Here is a 22,417-nt window from a genome sequence, read left to right as displayed (position 1 = left end):
CCCGTACAGTGATTGGGAATTGGGTACGCTCTGTACTCAGAGACAGCGGAATAAATGCTTCTCCAGGCAGCTGTAGATCGGCGGTAGCATCATTAGGATGGCTGGAGAATCAGCCTATAGATGAAATATTATCACGAGGAAATTGGAAATCCTCCGATACATTTTTTAAACATTATTGTCGTGAAATTGAGCTATCTAATGAAAATAATCGAAATTTGATTTTTAATACTTTTACATTATCATAGAATATATATTTTTAACGTTAATATTTTTATATTGATTGAATATTGATTAAAAGTTAAAGGCTACTTAAAATAGTATATTATTTTAATTTGGTCTAAACATAAAATATTGTGCATATTAATTATGTGAAATGATTTAATGATTACAAGTAAGGAAATATGAAAAATGCTATAATAAATTGTTTGAATATTATATATGACTTTTATTTTGTATATTTTATATTCATCATAGCGTTGTGTCTTTTTATTTCACCAGCAGATAACAAACACGTCTTCATAACAATGCTGTATGTTTTCCAGAGGCACATTAATATAACGGTTTTACATTACAATAAAACCGATATTATGTGCCGAAAAGGAAAACATACAGCATTGCAGGAAGTCCTTCCTGGTGAAGACTATGATTCGAAAAATGAATTTGGTTCCCCCATCACCTTGCTGGTGACAGCGACGACCTCTAGCGGAATAAATTGGAACTAGAGTTTGTATGTAGTCTATGGAAATCATTCCGTATCTATGGTTGAGTATACATTGCTTCTTCATAACAATGCTGTATGTTTTCCTTTTCGGCACATAATATCGGTTTTATTGTAATGTAAAACCGTTATATTATTCTTGAATAACGTCGACGTAGCTTGTTACCACCTTATAATTAAATAGGTATAGGCCAGTAAGTTGTGTGAACAGTTATTGTTAAATATTTTAACAATAGGGTTCTGATATTAGTATTTGAATTAAAATGTCAACAAGAAGAGCAAGAATTAAAGCTGTTACAGCACTACCACCAAGAAGAAAAAACGCAGCCACTTCCGAAAATAATAAACATACTAAAACTGAGAGTCCAAAAAAATCCGTTCCTCTAACTAGTGATCATGATGACAATAAAAATATTCCGCTCTCTGAAAGTGTCGAACCTACCCTAGCCTCGGGCAATGATAATAATTCAAGTCCAAAAACCGTACCTTCCGAAAACGTAGCTACAAAAGAGAAAGAGACGCGACCAGTTACTCCATCACCATCCACTACACGTAATGTTTTCGCCTCTCCAATCATAAGGAATAGTCCGAAAAGGGCTTTCGCTTCACCTATAATTCGCAACAGTCCAAAGAGACCCTTCACTTCACCAAATAGATTAACTCTTCAGAATCCTCCAAAAGGCATAGATACTTCAAAAGACAAAACTCCTCTTCATCAAGCCACTCCTACACGTCATGAACTTACAGAAAATACAGAATTGAGAGTTGCAAGTAATTCTATAAGTAAAATAGAACAAAACAATGTTAGAAGCAAAGCAAACACAGATGGTAAGTTCCTATTTAAATAATGATCTGCAGACAACTGAATAGATATGAATTTCAATTGTTTCAATAGTACCTAATTGAAGAAACAGAAGTTTTAGTTATAAAATTAAAATGCAATGCTTGATGATTTAAATTCTCTTTTTTATGAATATTAAAAAATTATGCGATTAATATTAACTATTTCTGTTCTTATTTACAAATTTCAACAATTTTTAGAGGCGGGACTCAAACCCGTATCCTTTCGCGCCATTCCGGGGCGGACGCCTGACCAACTCACGGGGTCACGATTGGCTGATTTTATTGGTGGTTTTATGGCATTCAAATGCTTTATAAATATAAATTTATAAAGCATTTGCAATTTAGCAATTTTTCAATATAAATTATAATTATTTTTAAATATAAATTCTAAATTACAGATTATAATGTACCAAGTGTACCAGAAAGTATTACTGAAGACGCAATGGATGGGATTGTACCATTACAGCCTGCTCGTAGTGCACCAAAACCGCTAGAAAAATTAAAAAGTGAAATCATCTCTGAAAATGCAGAAGTCTTGTTTGATCCGATTGTCCCATTACCATCTCCCAGTAAAGTGCGGCCAAAACTCCGTCCTGTACCACGCTTGGGACCGAGAAGAAATAGTATACAGGTAATAATTAAATAAAATTAATAAAAAATTGAATTTGTTTCAGTTATAAATAGTGCAAAAGAAATATGATTGAAAGTATAATGTTTTTTTTTCATATTATTTGACATTGCACTAACCATTCAAATGTATTTCTGTCTGAAAACCTTAACTTTTATTTATTCAAGTATACATGTTTATTTTAGTTTTAAGTTCTGATAGCAGTTTGTACAGAGAACATTTTAACAACTTTTTAGTTGCTCTATTCAAAACATAATATTCTAAATTGCTAAAACTTCTCTATATCATTAGGGTAGTGCAAGTGAATCAGAAGATGAGAGTCGCCGCAGTCTCCTAAGTAGTGGTACCACTACGCCAGCCCCTGCAAGACAGAGACATGACTCTCACACACCACACCTCACTCTGCAGGGACTGTTAAATAGGTAAGATATGCCCCAAATTTAAAAATTTGATATCAAATGTTTAAAAATAACTAGTAGATGCAGATCAAAAATTCAGATTTCTCATACTTTGTTTTATACATACTATGTAGTGATTTTGAAATATCATGAAATACATAAAAATAATACACAGAACTAGAAATTTTTAAATTACTGCATGAAAATTTTATATTTATTTTGCTTTTTGTATAAAATAATTACATATATATTTTCACACTATCAATATATAAACTTTAATTTGAGAAATTATCTTTCCTTTATCTACCACTTAACATCATTTCCATTATTTTCTGTACTCACATGTTGTTAAAGCTCTCAAGAAAGATAAGAAAAACATGCACTTAACTATTGCCAATTACTTAAGTAAATAATTACTAATGTAATAATGAATAAATAGCCTGATTGATTTTTATTGTAAATGTAATATTTGCAGGGAAGTGAGTCGGATAAGGAATGATTCAGTGTGTTCAAATATAAGTCAAGCAACAACACAACCAACACCAGCATCTCCACTCAAAGAAAAAATACAGAAGTATGTTATATTTATTGCATACAAGCTTACCGCCCGCGGCTTCGCCCACTTTGTCTAAAACCTAATAAATTATATACTAAAACCTTCCTCTTGAATCACTCTATCTATTAAAAAAAACCGCATCAAATCTGTTGCGTAGTTTTAAAGATTTAAGCATACAAAGGAACATAGGGACAGAGAAAGTGACTTTGTTTTATACTATGTAGTGATTATCATTAAAAAATAATTGAAAAAACTATGGCACGCGTAAACTGCAAATAACTTACTTTTTTACTATGATGCTTATGAAAATTATCCTAAACTTCAAATTCAATACCAAGTTATCCTTTTTTATTTTTCTCTGAAATACCCCAAGTCTATTTGCAAACTTAAACAAAATAATTTTAATACAGAAATTGCATATTTTTTTACTGTTACACTAAGGACTCGACGAATGGAAGCTAGCAGGCGTTTAATGGCGATGAGACGACGACGGGAGGCCGTAAAACGTGAAGCCCTGACTATGTATGATCTCATATTCTACAATCCTACGACAAATCCTATTGTGTAAGTATACTTCTTCTATTTTTTTGTTGTTCCTTGTATATTATTTGCTTTCCAATACAAACCCTACTTAATAAATGGTCTATAATTGTGCCTTGTTCAGTTTGACTAAATAGCGAATAAAGAACTAGCCTTTAAAACACTGGTGAAAGAATTTAGTTTAGTTATTAATTTAAAATTAAATTTTGTCTTTGTAACTATTATATTGAGGAGCCCTAGTTATTAATTTTAATATGAATTTCTAGGCCTGATCAAGATGAACTAAAAGCTAAAGAAGAGAGTGTAAAAGACTTGGAGAAGCAGAAAAAAGAGATGAAAGAAGAAGACGCAGATGATCCGACAGAAAGCGATGCGGCGCCTGTTCCACAAATTAAACTGGGGCCAAATGGAGAAATAGTTCTTGATGAGTCTAGTTTAGTCAGTAATACGAAGTGATATTATAATAAAAAAAGGCGTAGTTAGATTATTAGCACTCCGGGAATCGAAACGTGGCTAATTAGTCACATAATTTTTTTTTTTAATTTAAATGAAATTAAAATCTAGTAATGGACTCGTAACAAAGTAACATTTCTCATAGACACGCAATTTCATTGATATACATATTGCAACATTTAGATGTTAAAAAACCGTCCGCATTGCAATGAATGAATTAATGAAAGAAATGAAATAAAAAAGAATGTTTTATGAAATACATTGATGAAAATAAATGATGAAAAATAAATTGACCTTTTTATATTCCCAGGTGATAAAACAAACGCGAACCCAGAAAGTGTCTTCCATAGTACGCGAGGGTGCGTGGCTAGCTGGTCGTGGTCAGTACAAGCGCAGCGCCCGCTCCGCTGACTGGAGTGCCCCTGAAACCGTGCGGTTCTATAGAGCACTTGCTGCTATTGGTACCGACTTCACGCTGATGGCGCCTCTGTTCCCGGATCGGACGAGACGCGAGCTGAAAGTGAAGGTGAGTGCTGTGTTGCCGGACCGGACGCGGCGTAAGCTAAAGTTGTAGTTGAGTGTGCTGCGTTGCCGGATGGTTGATGTCTGTAGGTAGTACTAGTGTGCTGTGTTGCCGGACCGCTCGCATTTGACTACGAAGACTTTACTCAAATAAAGCGAGTGCATGCTTTGTTGGCGGATCGCACGATACGCGAACTCAAGCGTATATAAGTAATGCGAAGTGCACTATGTTGCCGTTCCCTACGCAAATAAGGCGTATACCCGCTAGCACGCTCTCTTGCCATATTATGGTTCTGTATCGCATTACATTTCGACATCGAAGAAATTTTATTACAATGAAATAATTTTATTATTGCAACATCATCAACTTCTAAAACCAATTATGTAAATGTTTTATTTCAGTTCAAAAAAGAAGAGAAGTTCAATGGTGCACAAGTTGATAAAGCGCTACGATCAAGAATAGAGTGGGACGCTATTTCACTCAAAGACGAATTCACAAACGAAAGAGAAGCAGAAAAGCGTAAAGCGCAAGAAGAGAAGGACAAGTTTATGCGACAGAAGAAAGAAGAAAAGGATCGGTTACGAGCGGCTAGGGAGATTGGACATAGAAGAAGTGAGTTCATTTTAATAATTAATTAAATTTTATGAAGTTTTCATTTTTGATTAAGCTTCTTTTGGTAAAAGGAAATAACTTTTTTATAATGTTTTCATTTCATTATCATAGCATAACATGACTTTTACGAATACGACATTACTTTATACAAATTTTGAATTTATTTTCATAAATTTTAATGCTAAGCATTTATTTATCATTTAATAATTTATTTTTGTCTCTATTCCAGGTCGAGGTTTAAAAGCACTAGAAGTGTCTGTAAAATCTAAAAGTATCCGGCACAAACCAGAGATTGCAACAGCAGACGATTTGCTAGAACGAGCGAAACAAACACAACCATTGAAACGGACAATACCAAAATCTCCAGTACCAATACCACCAAATACTCCAACGCCACCCACGCCAACCCTCACCACTCTAGCAATGATAAATAAGAGACAGAAAACTAAAGACACTCCAAGTCCTGCAAACGCAACAACTTCTAAGACTCCAAATATCAACAAAACACCTGAAGTAGTTACTTCTCTAAACAACATTCCGGCAAACATCGAAACGGGATCGCTCATAGTTCTGACAGTGAACAATCCAAAATCCCCCGGAAAAAAGATGCTCCAAACGTACATAGCACATGAACCAGGGAAATTAACTCAAGTGGCTTTACCTACAGTGTTGTTGAATTCCGTAGTTGGATATATGAAGAAAGGAACTCCAAAAAGTACAGTGTCGAATAGTTCCTCGCCTCTAATGTCTCCGAATAGTGGTGATAGTCGAACTAGTACACCAAGTGCCAAGTGTTCGGATACCTCGAAACGGTCGCGAAATAGTTCCTTTTCCATTACACAGCTTTAATGTTTAATTTTGTTGCAAATTTGAGACTTGGAAACAAATGGATGTTTTATGTATAAAATAGCGGAGTGACTTTAAAAATTTAGTACATATAAAATAGGCAATGTAAACTTAATTATACCAAGCATAAGTTTACTTAACCATCCATTTGTTTCTAATTCAATTGTTATATATTAAGTTTAAGTCTAAAGCTTTAAAATAATCGCACATGGGAAATGAATAGTAATCCAATTTACATTCAAATTTCAATATAGATGCAACTTATAATGTAACAAACTATTAGGTGATCAGGGCCTCTTATTTCCAGACAGTTTACGCCGTGAATTGAACTGACTGGCAAAATCATATTAAGATTTATTTTTTCAACATTCTTATTTTTATTTTTCTCTGTTGATAAATTAAATATTGTTATTATCATTGACTCGTATTGAATTTAAGACTTGTGATCCGCGACATTGGCGAGTTGCCGGTAGACCAGGGTCTCGAGACTGCCATGCATCCAAAAAGGATGCGCATGTGGCCGTAAGTAGTTCCGTAAAATGCTGCAACTTTGCACGGATTTTGACGTTTTCTTCGATAAATCTTTAATCGTTAAGAAATAATAATAATTTCTTCTTCTTTTGAGGCTTAACTATATTACCCCTATTTATATTATTTTCTTCATCAGTGCTACTTAAAGTACCATGAACGTTTACAAGAGTAACAATTTTATTTAGTAAGTTACACTCACTATTCTCATCTATCAAAGATTTTGTGTCTGAAGGTTAATTTAGCGTTGAAGTATGAAACAAGTCAGTATTTATATGAGTAAGCTGTAGAGGTGTGTTTTCTAAGCACCTAAATGGGGTATTGAGTGTTCTAAATTTGATATCTGACAAAAGACCTTTGACTTTTTCATTTTGGAGTTGTTTTCTGAAATTTGTGTAATAGAATCAATTTCACTGAGTGGTGCTGCTAATATGTTATTGTGGTTAATTTCCGAATTTGCAACATTCTTTGCTTTTACTTTTGTAGGTTTCACCTTTTTGATGGATATTTTTTCGTCATCTTCTGTTGATAATGACTTTCCTGGAGTAATTTGATATTTTTGATTTTTACCACTTTTTAACGGTTTGTATTGTCGACTGGTCTGTAAAAAGTCTAAAAGAGCTGTATCAAATTTTTCTTCTTTCTTCTCCGTGGTATTTGATATTTTGTCGTTAACTTTAGATGGATTAAGCGGATAAATGCCAGCTGCCAGAAATCCACTTTTCAAGTTTTCATTGTTATTCAACTCTATTTTCTCCAATAATTCCTTTAAAAGTTGAGGAAAATGGCATTTGTTGATTGAAGAAACACTAGGGTTTGAAAGTTTATATTGTAGTAAAATTTTCCGCCATTCCCTCTTCAGTGGTCTAAAAAAAGCCAAGTCCAGAGGCTCTGTTAGATGTGTGGCATTTTTCAGTAAAAACACAAATTTGATATCATTTTCCAGACATAATTTTATTGTTCTAACACTGAGATGTGACGACAAATTATCACCAATTACAAGTTTTGTCCTATTTAAATCATTGGCCCAGGGTAAAACAATAGATTCAAACCAATCATCAAACACGTTCATGTCAAACCATCCAGACTTGGTTCTGTTGTATCGGGCGTTTGGGGCCCATCTCGACACCAACGTGCCCATAAATGATCGGATTTATATACTACGTATGGAGGTAAACACTGACCAGTTGCTGTACCAGCAAACATTATTGACACTGAAGTTTTGGTTGAATTTACTACGCGCTCCGGATGCTTAGTTTCTCTTTTAAAGATGGCTTTCGTACCTGGGTCGTCACTAAGATTTGTTTCATCAAAATTTAGTATGTTCTGGGGAGGAATGTTTAGAAGAGAATTCTCTAGATTTTTGTAAAATTCGAGCATTTCTGAAACAGACTTTTCAGCGCGACATCTTAAAATATTTTGTGTAGCACGCTTAGTAAAATTATGACGCGCCATAAAAGAACGTACCCATAGTTCGCCGGGCATTTTTCCATTAAAAACTTGCAATTGGTCATTTTTTTCTAAATAATCGTGCAGAACAATACGCAAGTCAATCATACTCAATGGACAACCGAACTCTGCTGATAAATTAACAACCTCAGCTATATGCTTTTCTTCTTCTGCAGATAATTTTGTAGGATGGCCCACAGATTTTACATGAAGATTCTTACATTTTTTAAGAATAGTACGCCTAGGAATACCGAATTGTTTCTCCGCCTCGTATGAAGATATTTTCTTACATGTGACTTAATCTAAATCTACCGCCACATTCAGCATCTCCTGCGAATAATCGGAGTACTGTCTAGCGAGTATCTGCACTGAGTACTGACTCTGACAGTTTGTTAACTAATGACAGTTTGTTAACTAAAATTTGGAGTGACGTATGATATAGATTGCCTTTAGATGTTTTTAGTAATACCATAGACAATAAAAAACATTTCGCAGCGGGAATAATTTACCTTTTGTGAATTTAGGCAATGTTGAGCTATAAAGGCAATGTTACAGCATTATACGGTTCTACTTTAGTATCTTGTCGATATTATTATAGTTTTATGGTTGTGGTATGGTTGTAATACTATATCAGCAAGTGTTAACTTCTGTTTTAAAATCTTCATCTAGATCAAATAGTAGACAATCACCAACACCATCGGTGAAACCACTACCATCACCGTCGATTTCACCACCACAGTCACCATTAGTTGCACCACTACCACCATCGCCATCGGTTGTACCACTATCATCGTTGTCATGTTCGGTGCCTTCGCCGGCAATGTAAGTATCTTACAACTTATTCTTATTTTATTTATTTATTTATTTACATTCACATTTCATAATCTTATTTATCTCTAAAAATATCAATACTACCACACTGCTTTTATTTTAGCTTTGTTGAATGCGAGGGATGGGAGTCTGATCAAAACACGCTACCACCCGACTCTCCGATACAGCATATGCAGCAATTACCTCCTCGCCCACGGTACCTGCGAAATGGAAATATTTCATACCTAATCAACTACGGTAAGAACCCGCTAATATGGTAGTATAATGGTTTAGGGTCGTAGCCAAACTACTGGTTTTTACCAGGTTTTTAACCATTTATTACAGGAAGCGAAGAAGACTCCGACGAGAGCGATGACGACGAAGAGACAGTCGTGTTTCGTGGTATTCCAAGAGTGCTTCAGAGCACCATGGTGACACCCTTGGACCAGGATGAGGATGCTGCCGAAGAGTATGCACCCACTGATGACCCAGTGCCTATCGCTGAGCCAGTGTCTGTCGCTGACCCAGTGCCTGGTGTACCCCTTACGGCGACGAAACAGCCTTGGCGCTGGTATGATTTTGATTGGAAAGAGTTTCCGAATTTTCCAATGCCCCCTACATTGAGACGGGAAACGTTTTCCGAAAATAATGTTGGTCCGACAACTTCTCATGACGACCCGTATGACATTTTTATTGACGTATGGGATCTTCAAATTATGGAGCACATTGCCTCGGAGACGAATAAATATGCTCAGCAGGTGGCAGACCAGATGATTAATAACAACCTCATGTGTCCCAGAAGCCGTATCTCTCGGTGGAAGGACACCGATCCCAATGAGTTATACGCATATTTTGGGATAATTTTGGCTATGGGGGTTATTATTAAGACCCGCATAGAGGAGTACTGGTCTTCCACCCCTGACATATTTTATACTCCCGGTTTTAGCGCACACATGTCTATCGGTCGTTTTTTAATATTAAGCAAATGTCTCCATTTTAGCGATAACGACGACATGTGTGCGGTAGAACTGGACTACTCCGAAGCCAAACTATTTAAAATACGGCCAATACTGTCACATTTGAACAAAAAATTCCAAGAGCTCTATACACCGGCTCAAAATATTGCACTAGACGAGAGTCTTTTAATGTGGAAAGGTTGGCTCGAAATGAGCCAACTTATTCCCAATAAAGCTACACGTAGAGGGGTGAAAACTTATGAGATTTGTGAATCTCAAACCGGCTACCTATGGCGGTTTGAGGTTCACGCTCATAAAAAAGCCCCTCTACAACATACAGAAGATCCATTGGAGGCCTCAACACCATCAATTGTATTGCGACTGATCCAAGGCCTAGAAAACAAAGGATACACATTGTGGATGGACAACTTTTACAACTCCCCAAGCCTCGCTCGACGTCTTAAATCCTTGGGGTTTGACTGTGTAGGAACCCTGCGAACCGATCGTAAGTACGTTCCGAAGGCTCTACACAGTCTCACCAAACGAATTATGCGCCCAGGTCAAATTGCTGGTCTCACCGCTGGGGACGTCGATGTCATGGTATGGAGAGATTCTAATAGGGTGTCTATGATCTCTACATACCATGGCAACGGCCAGCGCCTAATTGAAAGCTCCACCAAACCCATCCTGATATTGGATTACAATATCATTATGGGTGGGATGGACAAAAAGGATCAATTACTGTCAATGTACCCAGTCGAGCGAAAACGGACCAGGGTGTGGTACAAAAAATTTTTCAGACGATTGCTAAACGTGTCCGTTTTAAATTCTTACATTATACATCATCATCACTCTTCTTCTTTAAGTCATCGCAATTTCCGAATCTCCCTTATAAAATCACTCCTTTCAAAGCATTCCTGTCCTTCACCACTTCCGCCTGCACCAACACAGAACGTGCACGTCGACGTTTCTCACCGATTGGCTGAGTTCCCGATGGGGAACCACCAACGCAAACGGCGAGCGTGTACGGTGTGCAAGAAACAGGTGCGTACGTTCTGTGTTGGTTGCAGTAAAACTGTATGTATGGACCCCTGTTTTCTTTCTATTCATTCATAGTCACATAATTTATGTTAAACTAGCTTCCGCCCGCGACTCCGTCCGCGCGGATGTCGGTCTTTGCGTGGATGGTTTATTTCTCCATTTTGAGTAACTCGGACAATGACATCTTATAAATATCTATTGGACCCAAATACGGCTAGGTCTATAATAATACGCAACGTGTGTTCGCGGTACCTACTACAGAACAACGTCTATGGATAACTGAAAAATTGAGATTAATTTTTTTTCTACGTATTTTTCCAGGATAAAAAGTATCCTATTTTACGCCCAGGATAATAAGGTATAATTATACCAAGTTTCATCGAAATCGAACCGGTAGTTTTCACGTGATGTCTTCACATACAGACAGACAAAAATTTTTTTAATCACATATTTGGGTTTGGTATCGATCCAGTAACACCCCCTGCTAGTTATTTTTTCAATATTTTCAATGTACAGAATTGACCCTTCTACAGATTTATTATATGTATATAGATAAGCTTTTGCCCGCGACCCACACCCTGGTTTTACACGCCCTAGATCTATATTTATTTGTATAAATATGTCCATCCACAATTGTATCTTTTGTTGCTGGTTAGGTATTCTTACGAAAAGTTGTCACAACACTTTTTCTAACATTTACGACCCTTTTTAAACCTTCATAATTTTTCTGCTTTCCGAGTCGGTGGTAAATGTTAAAAATATGTATTGACGTTTCAAAAGTGCTTCTCGAAGAAGTCTAATTGAATAAATAAATGTTTGAGTTTGAGTTTACAATAGGAACAAATTATAACTAAAAAAAATAAAAATATTACAATTCCTTCAGTAATTAATCGAAAGGAACTTCGTTCCATCCGGGTGTCCCTTGACACCTCTCAAGATTTTTTTTTTTTTTTTTAAAAGACTCGTCTGCAATTAATGTAATTATTGGTTCAAATAATTATTATAATATATGATGTTACATTTATTACATTATTTTGTAAAATTAAATTGTAAAACTGACATGATTTAAAAGAGCAACTATGGAGTTTCTTGCCGGTTCTTCTCCGTAGATACTGCTTTCCGAATCGGTGGTAAATGTTAAAAATTTGTTATAAATGTTTGAGTTTGAAATGTGAGTCTTGGTCGTATCCATACTATGTTAGTCATGTATTTTTTCCCCGTCTGTTGAGCGATCACTAAGAGATTGATTTTGTGGTGAAATTGTTTAAACTTTCATTTAGTAGTCGATTTTAGAAATATTTTACAAAGGCTTCATGTCTTTTATTGTGCTGATCGATTTGTAATTATCATTGTAGAATATTGATTTTTATTTCAAATAAATGCAACAGAATTCATCCTGTTATCCAAAGTTTAAGAGGATCTTTTTTGCGCTTATTTTCAAGTGCTTTTTTTATTGTTTCATTTCTCGTAAAATAAACACTTCGTACAGCCTAAACTCTTTTTAGGCAAGTATGTGAACCAAACCACTTGACCTACAGTATTCTCAGGATTGAAGAATTAACGGACCTTATTTTTTGCCCGGCGCTCGGACCGCCCGGAATGGCTAATGTACCTATTTGTAAGCCTTGTATTGTAAAAAAATGTAAAGGAATGTTTGTTTTTTTTATTTAATGTGTTTGTATATTTATTACTGTAAATACAGTAAAACCGTATAATAAAAGTGTACGAATAATTGTTTATTTATTTATTTTTAACGACTGTACAATGAACTAAAAAAAAATTTGCTCATCCTGATTTCAAGCTAGAATTATTTATTTATTGAAAGTAATTTAGGACTAAGATATTTTTTATATACATATTAGCTTGTTTCATAACGATTCGAACGATATTAGTTATACAAAGTAGCTCCCTACAAAATTTTAGAGATATCGTCATTTTAATAAGTCGCGCGGGGCCACCCAGAATTGCCTTCCACAGATGCGCGAACCATGCAAAATGGCCACCACAGAAGAAAGGATAAGGCTGGTTGCAGAGCTTGACCGACCGTCAGTGCGTACCGTCGCGTCGGTCCTGACGATACGCATCAACAATTATTGTATGGCCGCCTTTACACCTGTAAGTTACTTTCGTAAAAATTATGTAACTGACTTACGGTTGCATTTACACTTAAAATAAACTTACAGTAAATAATGCTTACGTAATTTTTGTGAGTTTAAACTTACATAAATTATTACACGCCCGTTTACATTAAATCAGTAGGGCAAGTCGTAAGAAAGGGCATTAAAATACCGCCAATTTGACACATAAACTTCGTTAGTACCGCTGCCGCTCTTCTTTTTCTTTAATTTTGTCACTTCTTGGCTAAATTGTCCTTTCAAATTATGCAACTTTCTAATGATTTCATCTGGAGTGATATTAAACATTTCGCTAAGTTCAACATGTAGTGAATTTGTTTTTACGCGGTTTTTGTATTCTTTATTTTTGTAGTCCCACAGTATGGGACGTGCTTCAAAAGCGGTAATTAAAGCTTCTACCTCGTTTGGTGACCAGATTTTATTTTGTTTTTGTTTAGAGGACATTGTTTTGGTGAGTTCTCAACTTATCAAAATAATTCAATAAGCTGCGAGTCGCTTCCGTAAGCAAACTCGAACACGTTTAGACTTGTAATTTTTAAATTTACGAAAGTTGTAAAAAATTACAGTAAGTTACTTACAACGAGTGTTTACACTTGAAAATTTATCGTAAGTAGCTTACGTAAGTGACTTACGTAAGTAAAACTTACAGGTGTAAAGGCGGCCTATGACTATAATGACACTAATGCGCATGAAAATACGCGTGCGTATGGTCGGTCTAGCTATGAACGGTTTTATGAATTTCCATACATATGACAAGCGCGACTGACGTACGCACTGTTGGTCGGTCAAGCTCTGCAACCAGCCTAACTGGCCGTGTTTATATATGGTACAATATAAAATTTCCAGTCAGTTCAATTCGAGGCGTAAACTGTCTGGAAATAAGAGGTCATAATGCGGCCCCAAAAGATATATATTTACATGGATAGGGCATTAAATATACAAATAATAACCGCTATTACGACTCGTGTGAGAGTAGGTAATATAATTCTCATTTATATAATGTGCCAATTGTAAGTTTGTAAATCTCTAGCTTATTAAGTAGGACTTTGAAAACAACTTCATCATCGTGTTTATTATATAAGACGTATTGTACTTGGTCATTTTTGTATCATCACAATATTTTGTTTACAATATACGCCAAAAATGACTATTATTTAAAGGAGTATAATTTTGTAAAATACAAAATTCTATATCAATGGTTATCTTGAAGTAAACAACATAAACGTACATATTTAATTGCGTAATATATTGTTACATATACCTAATAATTATTGTTAGTAAAATTACCGGTTGCTTGAAAAATATAGGTAAGCATTTTATCAGGGTGTAATCGTTAAGTGTGCACAGGCGATTATTCCGTAACTATTGCAGTTATCAAAAAAACTTAAACTGATATCGAAAACCCTTTACATAATGATAAAAATGACAATTATAACTTTAAAAAAATAAAACGGGAAATATCCAAAAAAGTTACACATTATACACTCCCATTTTTCCCATTCAATTTTCCATACATTTTGTGTTTAAAGCAAATGTTCGAAGTGACGTCCTCGTTTTGGAATACCATTGTAATCCACATCGAGCTCTATTTCCAGTTTCTACATGAATTTTTATTAAAAATTGCGAAGTAATTTAAGCACAAATACAAAAAAGAAAAATTTTTTTTCATATTACATGTTTAGGATAATCGTATCTTATACTAAATGTATGGGAGTGATTGATGTAAATTTTTTGGATATTTCACGTTTTATTTTTATAAAGTTATTATTCTCATTTTACTCATTAAGTAAAGGGCTTTCAATATCAGTTTAAAGTTTTTTGATATCTGCAATAGTTACGGAATAATCGTCTGTGCACACTTAACGATTATGCCCTGTATAATGAATAGGTCAAAATAATTTTCTTATGCATGCATAATACTTTGTTTAATTTAAGATATTATTTCCAACCATGTGATATATTAATAGAATGGACACATGATATCATCAAGTGGAAATTATTAAGTTTAATTTGTTATTTTATTGTTAACAATATACAATGTGTTTGTCCTGATTGTAAATAAATATTTATGCTTGTATCCAATAAACGTTTTCAGTAAAACTCGTGTTTCTTTTAATCTCCTTACTGCACTGTTAGTTTACCCGTCCGATTAGGGCCCTTCTGGCCTCCTCCACTCAAGCGACAGCTCAAGCCGAGGTTCGTGGTCCCCGTCAAGGGGGGACGCCCTTGTGCATGTCGCTACCAGGGTGAACCTTCAGTTCACCCCCGCGTCCGCGTTAAAATGTAGAAGCCCTTCTGGCTAACATTGAGAAACACCATACATAAAAAAAAAAAAAAAAAAAAAAACTGTTAGTTTAAATAGTTGATTCATCTATTGCTAAACGATAACATAAAAAGCAAAGAAATCCGACTACTAACATGACGTCTCCTCCGTACACAGCTGCCCGCAAATTCACTTGGCACCATTGTAATAGTTAACTACAAAATTATAAAGGTATTGCATAGCTTCTATCGCGGACCTTGAGCGCGGGGACCAAATCCAGAAATTTCGTAACGAAAAAACCTCACGCTCCCCACTCCGACGGGCACGGAGGTGTGGCTTAAAGGCATCCTATGCAATAGCTTAACCGCTGCAGTCCCCGAGTGCCACACGTCTTTTTTATTCGATACGGGATATTGAGATACCATAATGATTTCGATATCTGAAGTTCTAGGTCTAAAACCATTTTATTTGCACACCTCAATGTACAATTATTATTAGCTAGATGCCCATAGGCCGCGTCCGATAGTTTTTTTGCAGCTTTACTTGCTCACTAACATGAGTTACTATTTCCATTTGTTGTTGCACGCAGTTGCGATTCTGTGCTTTACTTTATCCATGAAGTTATATGAAAAACGATAAAACCTACCCACTAAGAGAAACACCATATTTTTATATTAAAGAAGATTTATTCAATTATTATTTAATTTAAAAACCTATTTAATTAAGTCATATCTTAATGCGCCTCTATAACCTCGTGCGGGAACCACTGCGACGACTCTAGTCCATCCCACAGCGATAGCTCAGGGTTCAGGAATTCTTGATTCATCTCATCAATGTCGATCGGTCGTTTGTGTTCTGTATGTGCATACAAAATGTTTATTTCTAATATTTAGAAGAATCTTCATCGCGAGGAGAGATTCGAAATTTTACGTTACACAAAATGAAACCATTACAATAAATATAACCCAAAACTGTTTCAAATATTTATTTAATACATATTTCTGTATATACTAAAAAATGGTTATGAATAATTAGGGTATACACAAATTATTGTTAAAAAGATCTTTGCTTAGCTGGATCATGGATGTTACCACACCATCACAGAGTACCAGCAGAATATGCGTTATTTTCCTAATAGAATTTGTTTACACATTTTTCACCGCTTGTGCTTCTAGTCAAATAATCACTACTACAAATATTTTTGAAATAAACATAAACAAGTAAAACAAACACATTAAACAGAAACTCACCAACAAGCGCTAATTCATCGCTCTGAGCTTTAGCAGCCACGGCCTGCGCGGGGTCAATTACCGGGGCCGCCTGCACCGTTGCACTCGCGTCCCCCTGCCCATAGTAGCCAGACCACGCTGAATAATTTTGCCAATAGGCTGACGGATCATAATATTGGTTGTACTCCTATAATCACAACTCCTCATTAGTTCAACTACACCTACACTCAAACTACACCAACTTTATGCTCATACTTTCCTGGTACCTTACGGTAAGCAAGGTATGCAGCAATCCATTTAAAACAAGAGAAGAAGCCTGCGTTATGCTGTCATCTGTACAACGAGCTAATCTGAGCAATTTAGCTTGATACAACATTCATTATAAGTTTGCATATGCAAGTGATGCACGAAAACGAAAATTATATTACTTTGGAAGAGCCAATTAATAAGCATTTCAAATTGAAATTTCAGGCACACATTGTGTATTAGTTAATGCTGATTCATATAAATAGTTTATGTGAAATTTGCTATGAAATTGTAAAAACCATACCGCTCCAGAAGTATAAGTAGCATTTGTAGAAGTACTAGTTGTAGTGCTGGGTGTTGTGATAGCACTTTTAGGTTTTGGTACTGCTGTGCATATTTTCAGGGGTTTCGTTCCAAGGCCAGTGTACCCATTCATTGCATATAATGCATTCCGTTGTTCTTCCTCATTACCAAATCGTACAAAGCCATACCCTTTTGTATAACCAGCATTGTCTAATATTACTAAAAATTATGTAAAATGTTAATGACATTGCTTTATCTTAAATTTCATTTAAATACAACAGATATAATATTTTAGTAGTAACATAGCATGGGATGATCTATAATGTATATAATTGGAGAAATAGAATCTTACCTTTTGCTGTCTTAATTGACGAGTACTTTGATGCAAATACCCTATACAGTGAATAGTCGTCAACATCTGGACTGAGGTCCCCGACCCAGACAGAAAATTCTCTTTCTGTTTGCATATTTGCTCTGGCTTCCCTTGAAGCTGTGTTAAGTCTGAACCTAACAACTGGAAATGTTCCCGGTATTGGTTTGCCGTTCAATTTGTGCATTGTGTCAATAGCTTCTTCATCAGTCTGTAAATATGAAATATTTATTATCTATTTCATTATCTTAATACTCTATATTTTGTATGCTTAAGGGTCTCAGCACACATATGGGATCGGAAAGGGATCGGAACCGTATCGCCTCGAGCCGTTCAGAATGGTTTGTATTAAACTTCCTACTGCAACGCACACTAATCGGAATAGTAACGTAATCGCCTCCCCTCGGAACAGGCTCCGAACTTGCAATTCCAGCGCTAACGGCTCATCGTCCCTGCGCTTACGTCTCTCCGTCCCCGCGCTTACGTCTCTGCCCGCTACGACTTGCCGTACTTACCGTTTTTAGGCGTAACGCCGGTGTCGCCTAGCCGTAGCCGAGTTGACGTACAGGCGCTGCTGATACGCTTTCGTCACGTGCATACGGTAGGTTGACGCCTGGTTGACAGCGAAGCGAAAGGCGTTACGGTTACGATCCCTTTCCGATCCCGTGCTGAGACTTTAATTATTATGTGGTTGATTCAGTTCATTGACAGTTTTGGATATAAAGTTAGTAACTATATTTTTGGTAGTGGTGCTTATTTAAGCTGTATTGAAAAGTATTTTCATGTTAATAATTTTAAAGAATCTGCAACATATTATACAAAATAATAAAAAATACCTGAAAGTGAACGAATGCATAACCAGCCGGTTCACCTGTGAACTTATTTCTCATAACTTTTACATTTAATGGTCTTGAACCCATTCTATGAAATGCGGCCAATATAAAGCTCTCAGTCATGTTCGGCTCCAACTGAAAAGGAAATTCAAATTTAGAAAAATATTATCGGCACACAGTTCATTTAATTTCAATGAATTTTTTAAATTTTACTACTTACACTGCCCATCCAAAGTTGACACTGCATGGTGATTTATTTAGTTTTATAAAATAGTTCTTATAAACTATCTATTGCACTTAAGAATTTCTTGACGAGAATATCGCAAACACACGAGATGTAAGATAGGTAGGTACTTATGTTTATTATTTTGTGGTTTGGTAATTGGTTCACGAGTCAAGTCACAACAAAATAATTAGAAATTTATACATTGACATTCATATTATTTCATTTCATAGTAATTCATAGACAAACCACTGACACTAGCTTCCACTAAATAAAGCAAACTATTCTCCCATCGACTTTTTTGAAATAAAATTAACATAACGGAAAATACGAAAATTATTGTTCAGTAATCTGTTCTAAAATTGAATAATTTCGTCTCATCGTCTGTTCACGAATATGAGTCGTCGTGGAGTCGTCAACTCTGTGATTGAGAAAAGACGGGTTGCACTCCGGGAGTGCCGGCAGAAATGAAAACTTGATTATTTATTAACGTTGAACAGTAGGCCCAGGCGTACATTTTCGCCGCGCCGGCCGCGGCCGTAGAGAGGGCCGTTTCCATCCGTCGAGGTAGCGCGCACGAGCAACTTTGTCCCCGCAACTATTTTGTCTCCGCAACTAATTTGTCTCTCCCACCCATGGGCTAGTATGAAAGTGCGTAGTACGCACTTTACGCACTGCGTACACGTAGCGACGCAACTCCCCATACAAATTGATGGGAGACTGTAGGGATGGCGATTCTTTACGAAAAAGATCGATTTTTAAATCGATTCGAATCGTAGTCTAATGAATCGATTCACGAAAAAATCGAGGCCTACAAAATCGATTCTTAAAAAATCGATCTTTTTTTCAAGTTTGCATTTACAATGTAAATTTGTATCAATTTTACTAAAAACAAGATTAATATTGCAATTAACGATATCTTATCAATAAAATCAGGGAATTCAAAAATAACAATTATTTTTATTACCGTATCAAACTATAAGGTCAACTAAAAAAAAAAAAAAGTATTAATAGGTATACTGAATGTTTTTATTGATTGCAAAAAAGTAAAAAATAAGGTAAGAGACACAAATGAATAATGCAATATCAATCGTCACAGATTATAGATACATAAAGTCAAAGACTACAAACGTAACTTTTTTATTAAAGAGAGGCGAGTAAAGGATACTAAACATACAGCCATTTCGCGAGTTTATGAGTAGTTAACTCTGTAATAAGTACTCTTATAATAATTCAGGCACATTCAACTAAATGCAAATAATTGTATGGTTTATACCAAAACAGAAAAAATCGAATGTCGATTTTCAAGGGTGATATATCGATTCAGTGAATCGACACAGTACTTCATATCGATTTAAAAAATCGATATTTTCTGCTCGAAAAATCGATTCTTCGATTAATCGATCTCAGATCGCCATCCCCATGGGAGATACAAAATAGTTGCGTAGACAAAGTTGCTCGTGCGCGCTTGCTCACGCTTTTTCGATCAGGTCACGTGTCCTGACGCGAGTTTAAGTGCCCTTACGCACTAGCGGTTAACCGCTAGTGCGTAAGGGCACTAAGATTTTATACCCATTACAGAAAAAGTGCTCAACGCCGCTAAAGAAGTTTTCACTTCAATAATCACTATCAATTACACTTTTTGAGTCAAGCCGCATGACAACCTTGAAGAGTACCTATCTTTAATGTGTGATTTCAATTGTGATTTGGTCATGCCATTTATGCGTCATGGCTCATGTCAAGTAATAAATCAACTTTAATCAATGAATAAGGAATCACATGGAAGTGACATACCTACAAAAAAAGTGTGGCCGGCGCCATATTGCTTGTAACAAAACATGGCGGTGTTTAGTGCCGAGAATATATCGATAAACATTATTATGTTTATCGATATAAAAATAATATTAATATATTTTTTTTGAAGTTATACTTCTTTTGGCGCGTAACTTGTAACGCGTGTACATAAACACACACTCTTTTTTATTTATTTTAACTTTATTGTACAAAACATAGAAGTAAAATTACAAATGGAAAAAATGACAATGCCAATTAATAAAATTAAGTATGACGATGGCTGCTCGTGACGGTAACACCTATACAGGGTTACTTGTAAAACACCAGCAACCTCGCCGGACAAGATAGCTAACCCTGTATAATTTGATAAATCCAGTTCAATTTTGACTTCGATATAAGGATTACGGTAGACTTACAATTTGGTAATTTCAGTTTTGAGGAATGTAATATAATGAAACAACATAATATATACTAATATAGGTATATAATAGTATTTTATTACGATGAACAACACAATATACAGTAATTGTATTTATTTATTTATAAATAATAGACAAAAAAAAAACAATAATATATAATAATAGAGAAAATTATAGAGCTAAACTATTTTGTGTAGCCTGGAATGCACTCAGATACACTCTGTTCATTTTTGAGTTCGGGATTTGAGGCTCAACTGGTACCTGGAAATGAAATGTCACAGTTTACATTAACTAGCATTGTTCACTTTACATTTAAACTAAAATGCAATACATTTTAATTAAAAGGGCAATGCTGATGGTTTGAAATTAATATCAACATTAGGGCTTACAATAGCGGAACTTGAATTTATATTTTTGGTTTTATGGCATTGAAATGCTTTATAAATATAAATTTATAAAGAATAGAAAAATAACTTAAAACACCCCATGTATTTAAAGTAAATTGCACTTTCCCTCAGTCAATAACATTTCAACAACCAAATATCACCCAAGTTTGTACTCAAAAAATCATATAAAACCATCTCAGTTTGTTCACAGGCCTCCTTCAAAATAGGAGAAACGTTAGATTATAAATGACAGCCCTAAATCTAAATAAAAAGACCAAAAGTAAATTGGAAGACATCACGTGTCTACAGATAAAAACCTCACCCTGTGTGAATGCAGCGGCAGACATACTGGTATAGCATCATCGTGCAGACTAATCACATCCATTGTTCTATTGAAAGCACTTTCGGGGAAATGTAGGGAACATACTATGATATTATATCCTTTACATTTGGCTTGATATTTTCATTTTCAATTGCTTCTAACCATTCTCCTTTTCTATTTTCACTTCTTGGTAACCTTCAAAAAATGAATTTTTAGGTTATTATAATTTTAGTCCTGACCTGACTTATTTATAAATACATTTTTAAAGTACCTACTATAAAAGCGATTAATCTTACTTAAGTTAAAATTCATATTAGGTAAATTTAAGTGTTTTATTTTTCCTTCTGCTGCTCTTGGCAAAATTAATTTGTTATTTTGGAAGTGTATTCACCAAAGCAACTATTCTTAAGATTAATGACACAGCCTTGGGAGACGCACGTCTTCATCGAACATTTTGCTGATGTCGATATTATAAGTCATCACTAGCACCCAAATTCATTATTTTACTAGAACGAAAATATACAAAATAAAGCTATATTTGGTAACAATTTTACACTGAACATAGTCTGTGAATACTCCTCAATTCAATATACATGAAAATAAGTAAATCAGCAAAGTAATAACTAATATTTCAGTCAAAACGTATACATACCGGTGCAAAGACAAACTTTTCTAGTTTTCATTCTTTCCGGAGCCACATCCCACAATACTGCGCTTTGGTATTATGCCACTATTTGTCCTTGACCACTCTATATGTTTTAGACACAAATGTTTGTCACAATCACAAAAATATTCAATATTTTTCAATGTTTACTACGGAGCAATGACAGAGCATGTACATCATAATAACGAGAACATAAAATGGCGCCCGGCCACAGTAGGTATTTGAGCTAACTTCAAATGTCAAACGGTATAGAATTAGCACTGACTGACGTATAGTCATATATTTTCACTTAGCAGAATATTCATTAGTTAGAAAGAGACAGTATTCGT

General features: G+C 35.2%; 2 protein-coding genes and 1 long non-coding RNA gene across 4 annotated transcripts; 1 reads left to right on the top strand and 2 right to left on the bottom strand.

Annotated features, from left to right (window-relative positions):
* Positions 1 to 855: 855 nt before the first annotated feature.
* LOC123698849 lies at positions 856 to 11,075 on the top strand. Its single transcript, XM_045645633.1, has 12 exons — positions 856 to 1,546; positions 1,960 to 2,192; positions 2,481 to 2,611; positions 3,063 to 3,161; positions 3,585 to 3,707; positions 3,950 to 4,121; positions 4,447 to 4,662; positions 5,061 to 5,271; positions 5,501 to 6,083; positions 8,764 to 8,916; positions 9,029 to 9,162; positions 9,250 to 11,075. Exons 1-12 carry the CDS (start codon positions 982 to 984, stop codon positions 10,974 to 10,976), a joined length of 4,347 nt encoding a protein of 1,448 aa, XP_045501589.1. The 5' UTR covers positions 856 to 981; the 3' UTR covers positions 10,977 to 11,075.
* Positions 11,076 to 15,965: 4,890 nt separating this feature from the next.
* Positions 15,966 to 18,734, bottom strand: LOC123698860 (tRNA selenocysteine 1-associated protein 1). The gene is made up of 6 exons (XM_045645656.1): positions 18,501 to 18,734; positions 18,284 to 18,415; positions 17,430 to 17,658; positions 17,079 to 17,296; positions 16,550 to 16,715; positions 15,966 to 16,154 (listed from the first exon to the last, which is right to left on the bottom strand). Exons 1-6 carry the CDS (start codon positions 18,525 to 18,527, stop codon positions 16,033 to 16,035), a joined length of 894 nt encoding a protein of 297 aa, XP_045501612.1. The 5' UTR covers positions 18,528 to 18,734; the 3' UTR covers positions 15,966 to 16,032.
* Positions 18,735 to 20,815: 2,081 nt separating this feature from the next.
* LOC123698861 lies at positions 20,816 to 22,118 on the bottom strand. 2 transcript variants are annotated; one of them, XR_006752470.1, is made up of 3 exons: positions 22,077 to 22,118; positions 21,425 to 21,619; positions 20,816 to 20,977 (listed from the first exon to the last, which is right to left on the bottom strand). It is a non-coding gene; the product is annotated as an uncharacterized LOC123698861 (long non-coding RNA). The 2 variants fall into 2 exon arrangements; XR_006752469.1 differs by lacking the exon at positions 22,077 to 22,118 and adding an exon at positions 21,721 to 21,758.
* Between the last annotated feature and the right edge of the window lie 299 nt (positions 22,119 to 22,417).

The sequence above is a fragment of the Colias croceus genome, chromosome 17, assembly GCF_905220415.1.
Source record: "Colias croceus chromosome 17, ilColCroc2.1".
Classification (NCBI taxonomy): Eukaryota; Metazoa; Arthropoda; class Insecta; order Lepidoptera; family Pieridae; genus Colias; species Colias croceus.
Note: the sequence above shows the minus strand (reverse complement) of the source record. Positions and strands in the feature narration are given on the sequence as shown.

Coding starts and splice junctions, on each gene's coding strand:
- LOC123698849 (XM_045645633.1), top strand. CDS start 982: ATGTCAACAAGAAGAGCAAGAATTAAAGCTGTTACAGCACTACCACCA. Junction 1,547..1,959: donor AAGCAAAGCAAACACAGATG/GTAAGTTCCTAT, acceptor TCTAAATTACAG/ATTATAATGTACCAAGTGTA. Junction 5,272..5,500: donor GGAGATTGGACATAGAAGAA/GTGAGTTCATTT, acceptor TCTCTATTCCAG/GTCGAGGTTTAAAAGCACTA.
- LOC123698860 (XM_045645656.1), bottom strand. CDS start 18,527: ATGCAGTGTCAACTTTGGATGGGCAGT. Junction 17,659..18,283: donor ATGCATTCGTTCACTTTCAG/GTATTTTTTATT, acceptor TCATATTTACAG/ACTGATGAAGAAGCTATTGA. Junction 16,155..16,549: donor CGATGAATTAGCGCTTGTTG/GTGAGTTTCTGT, acceptor ATGCACATACAG/AACACAAACGACCGATCGAC.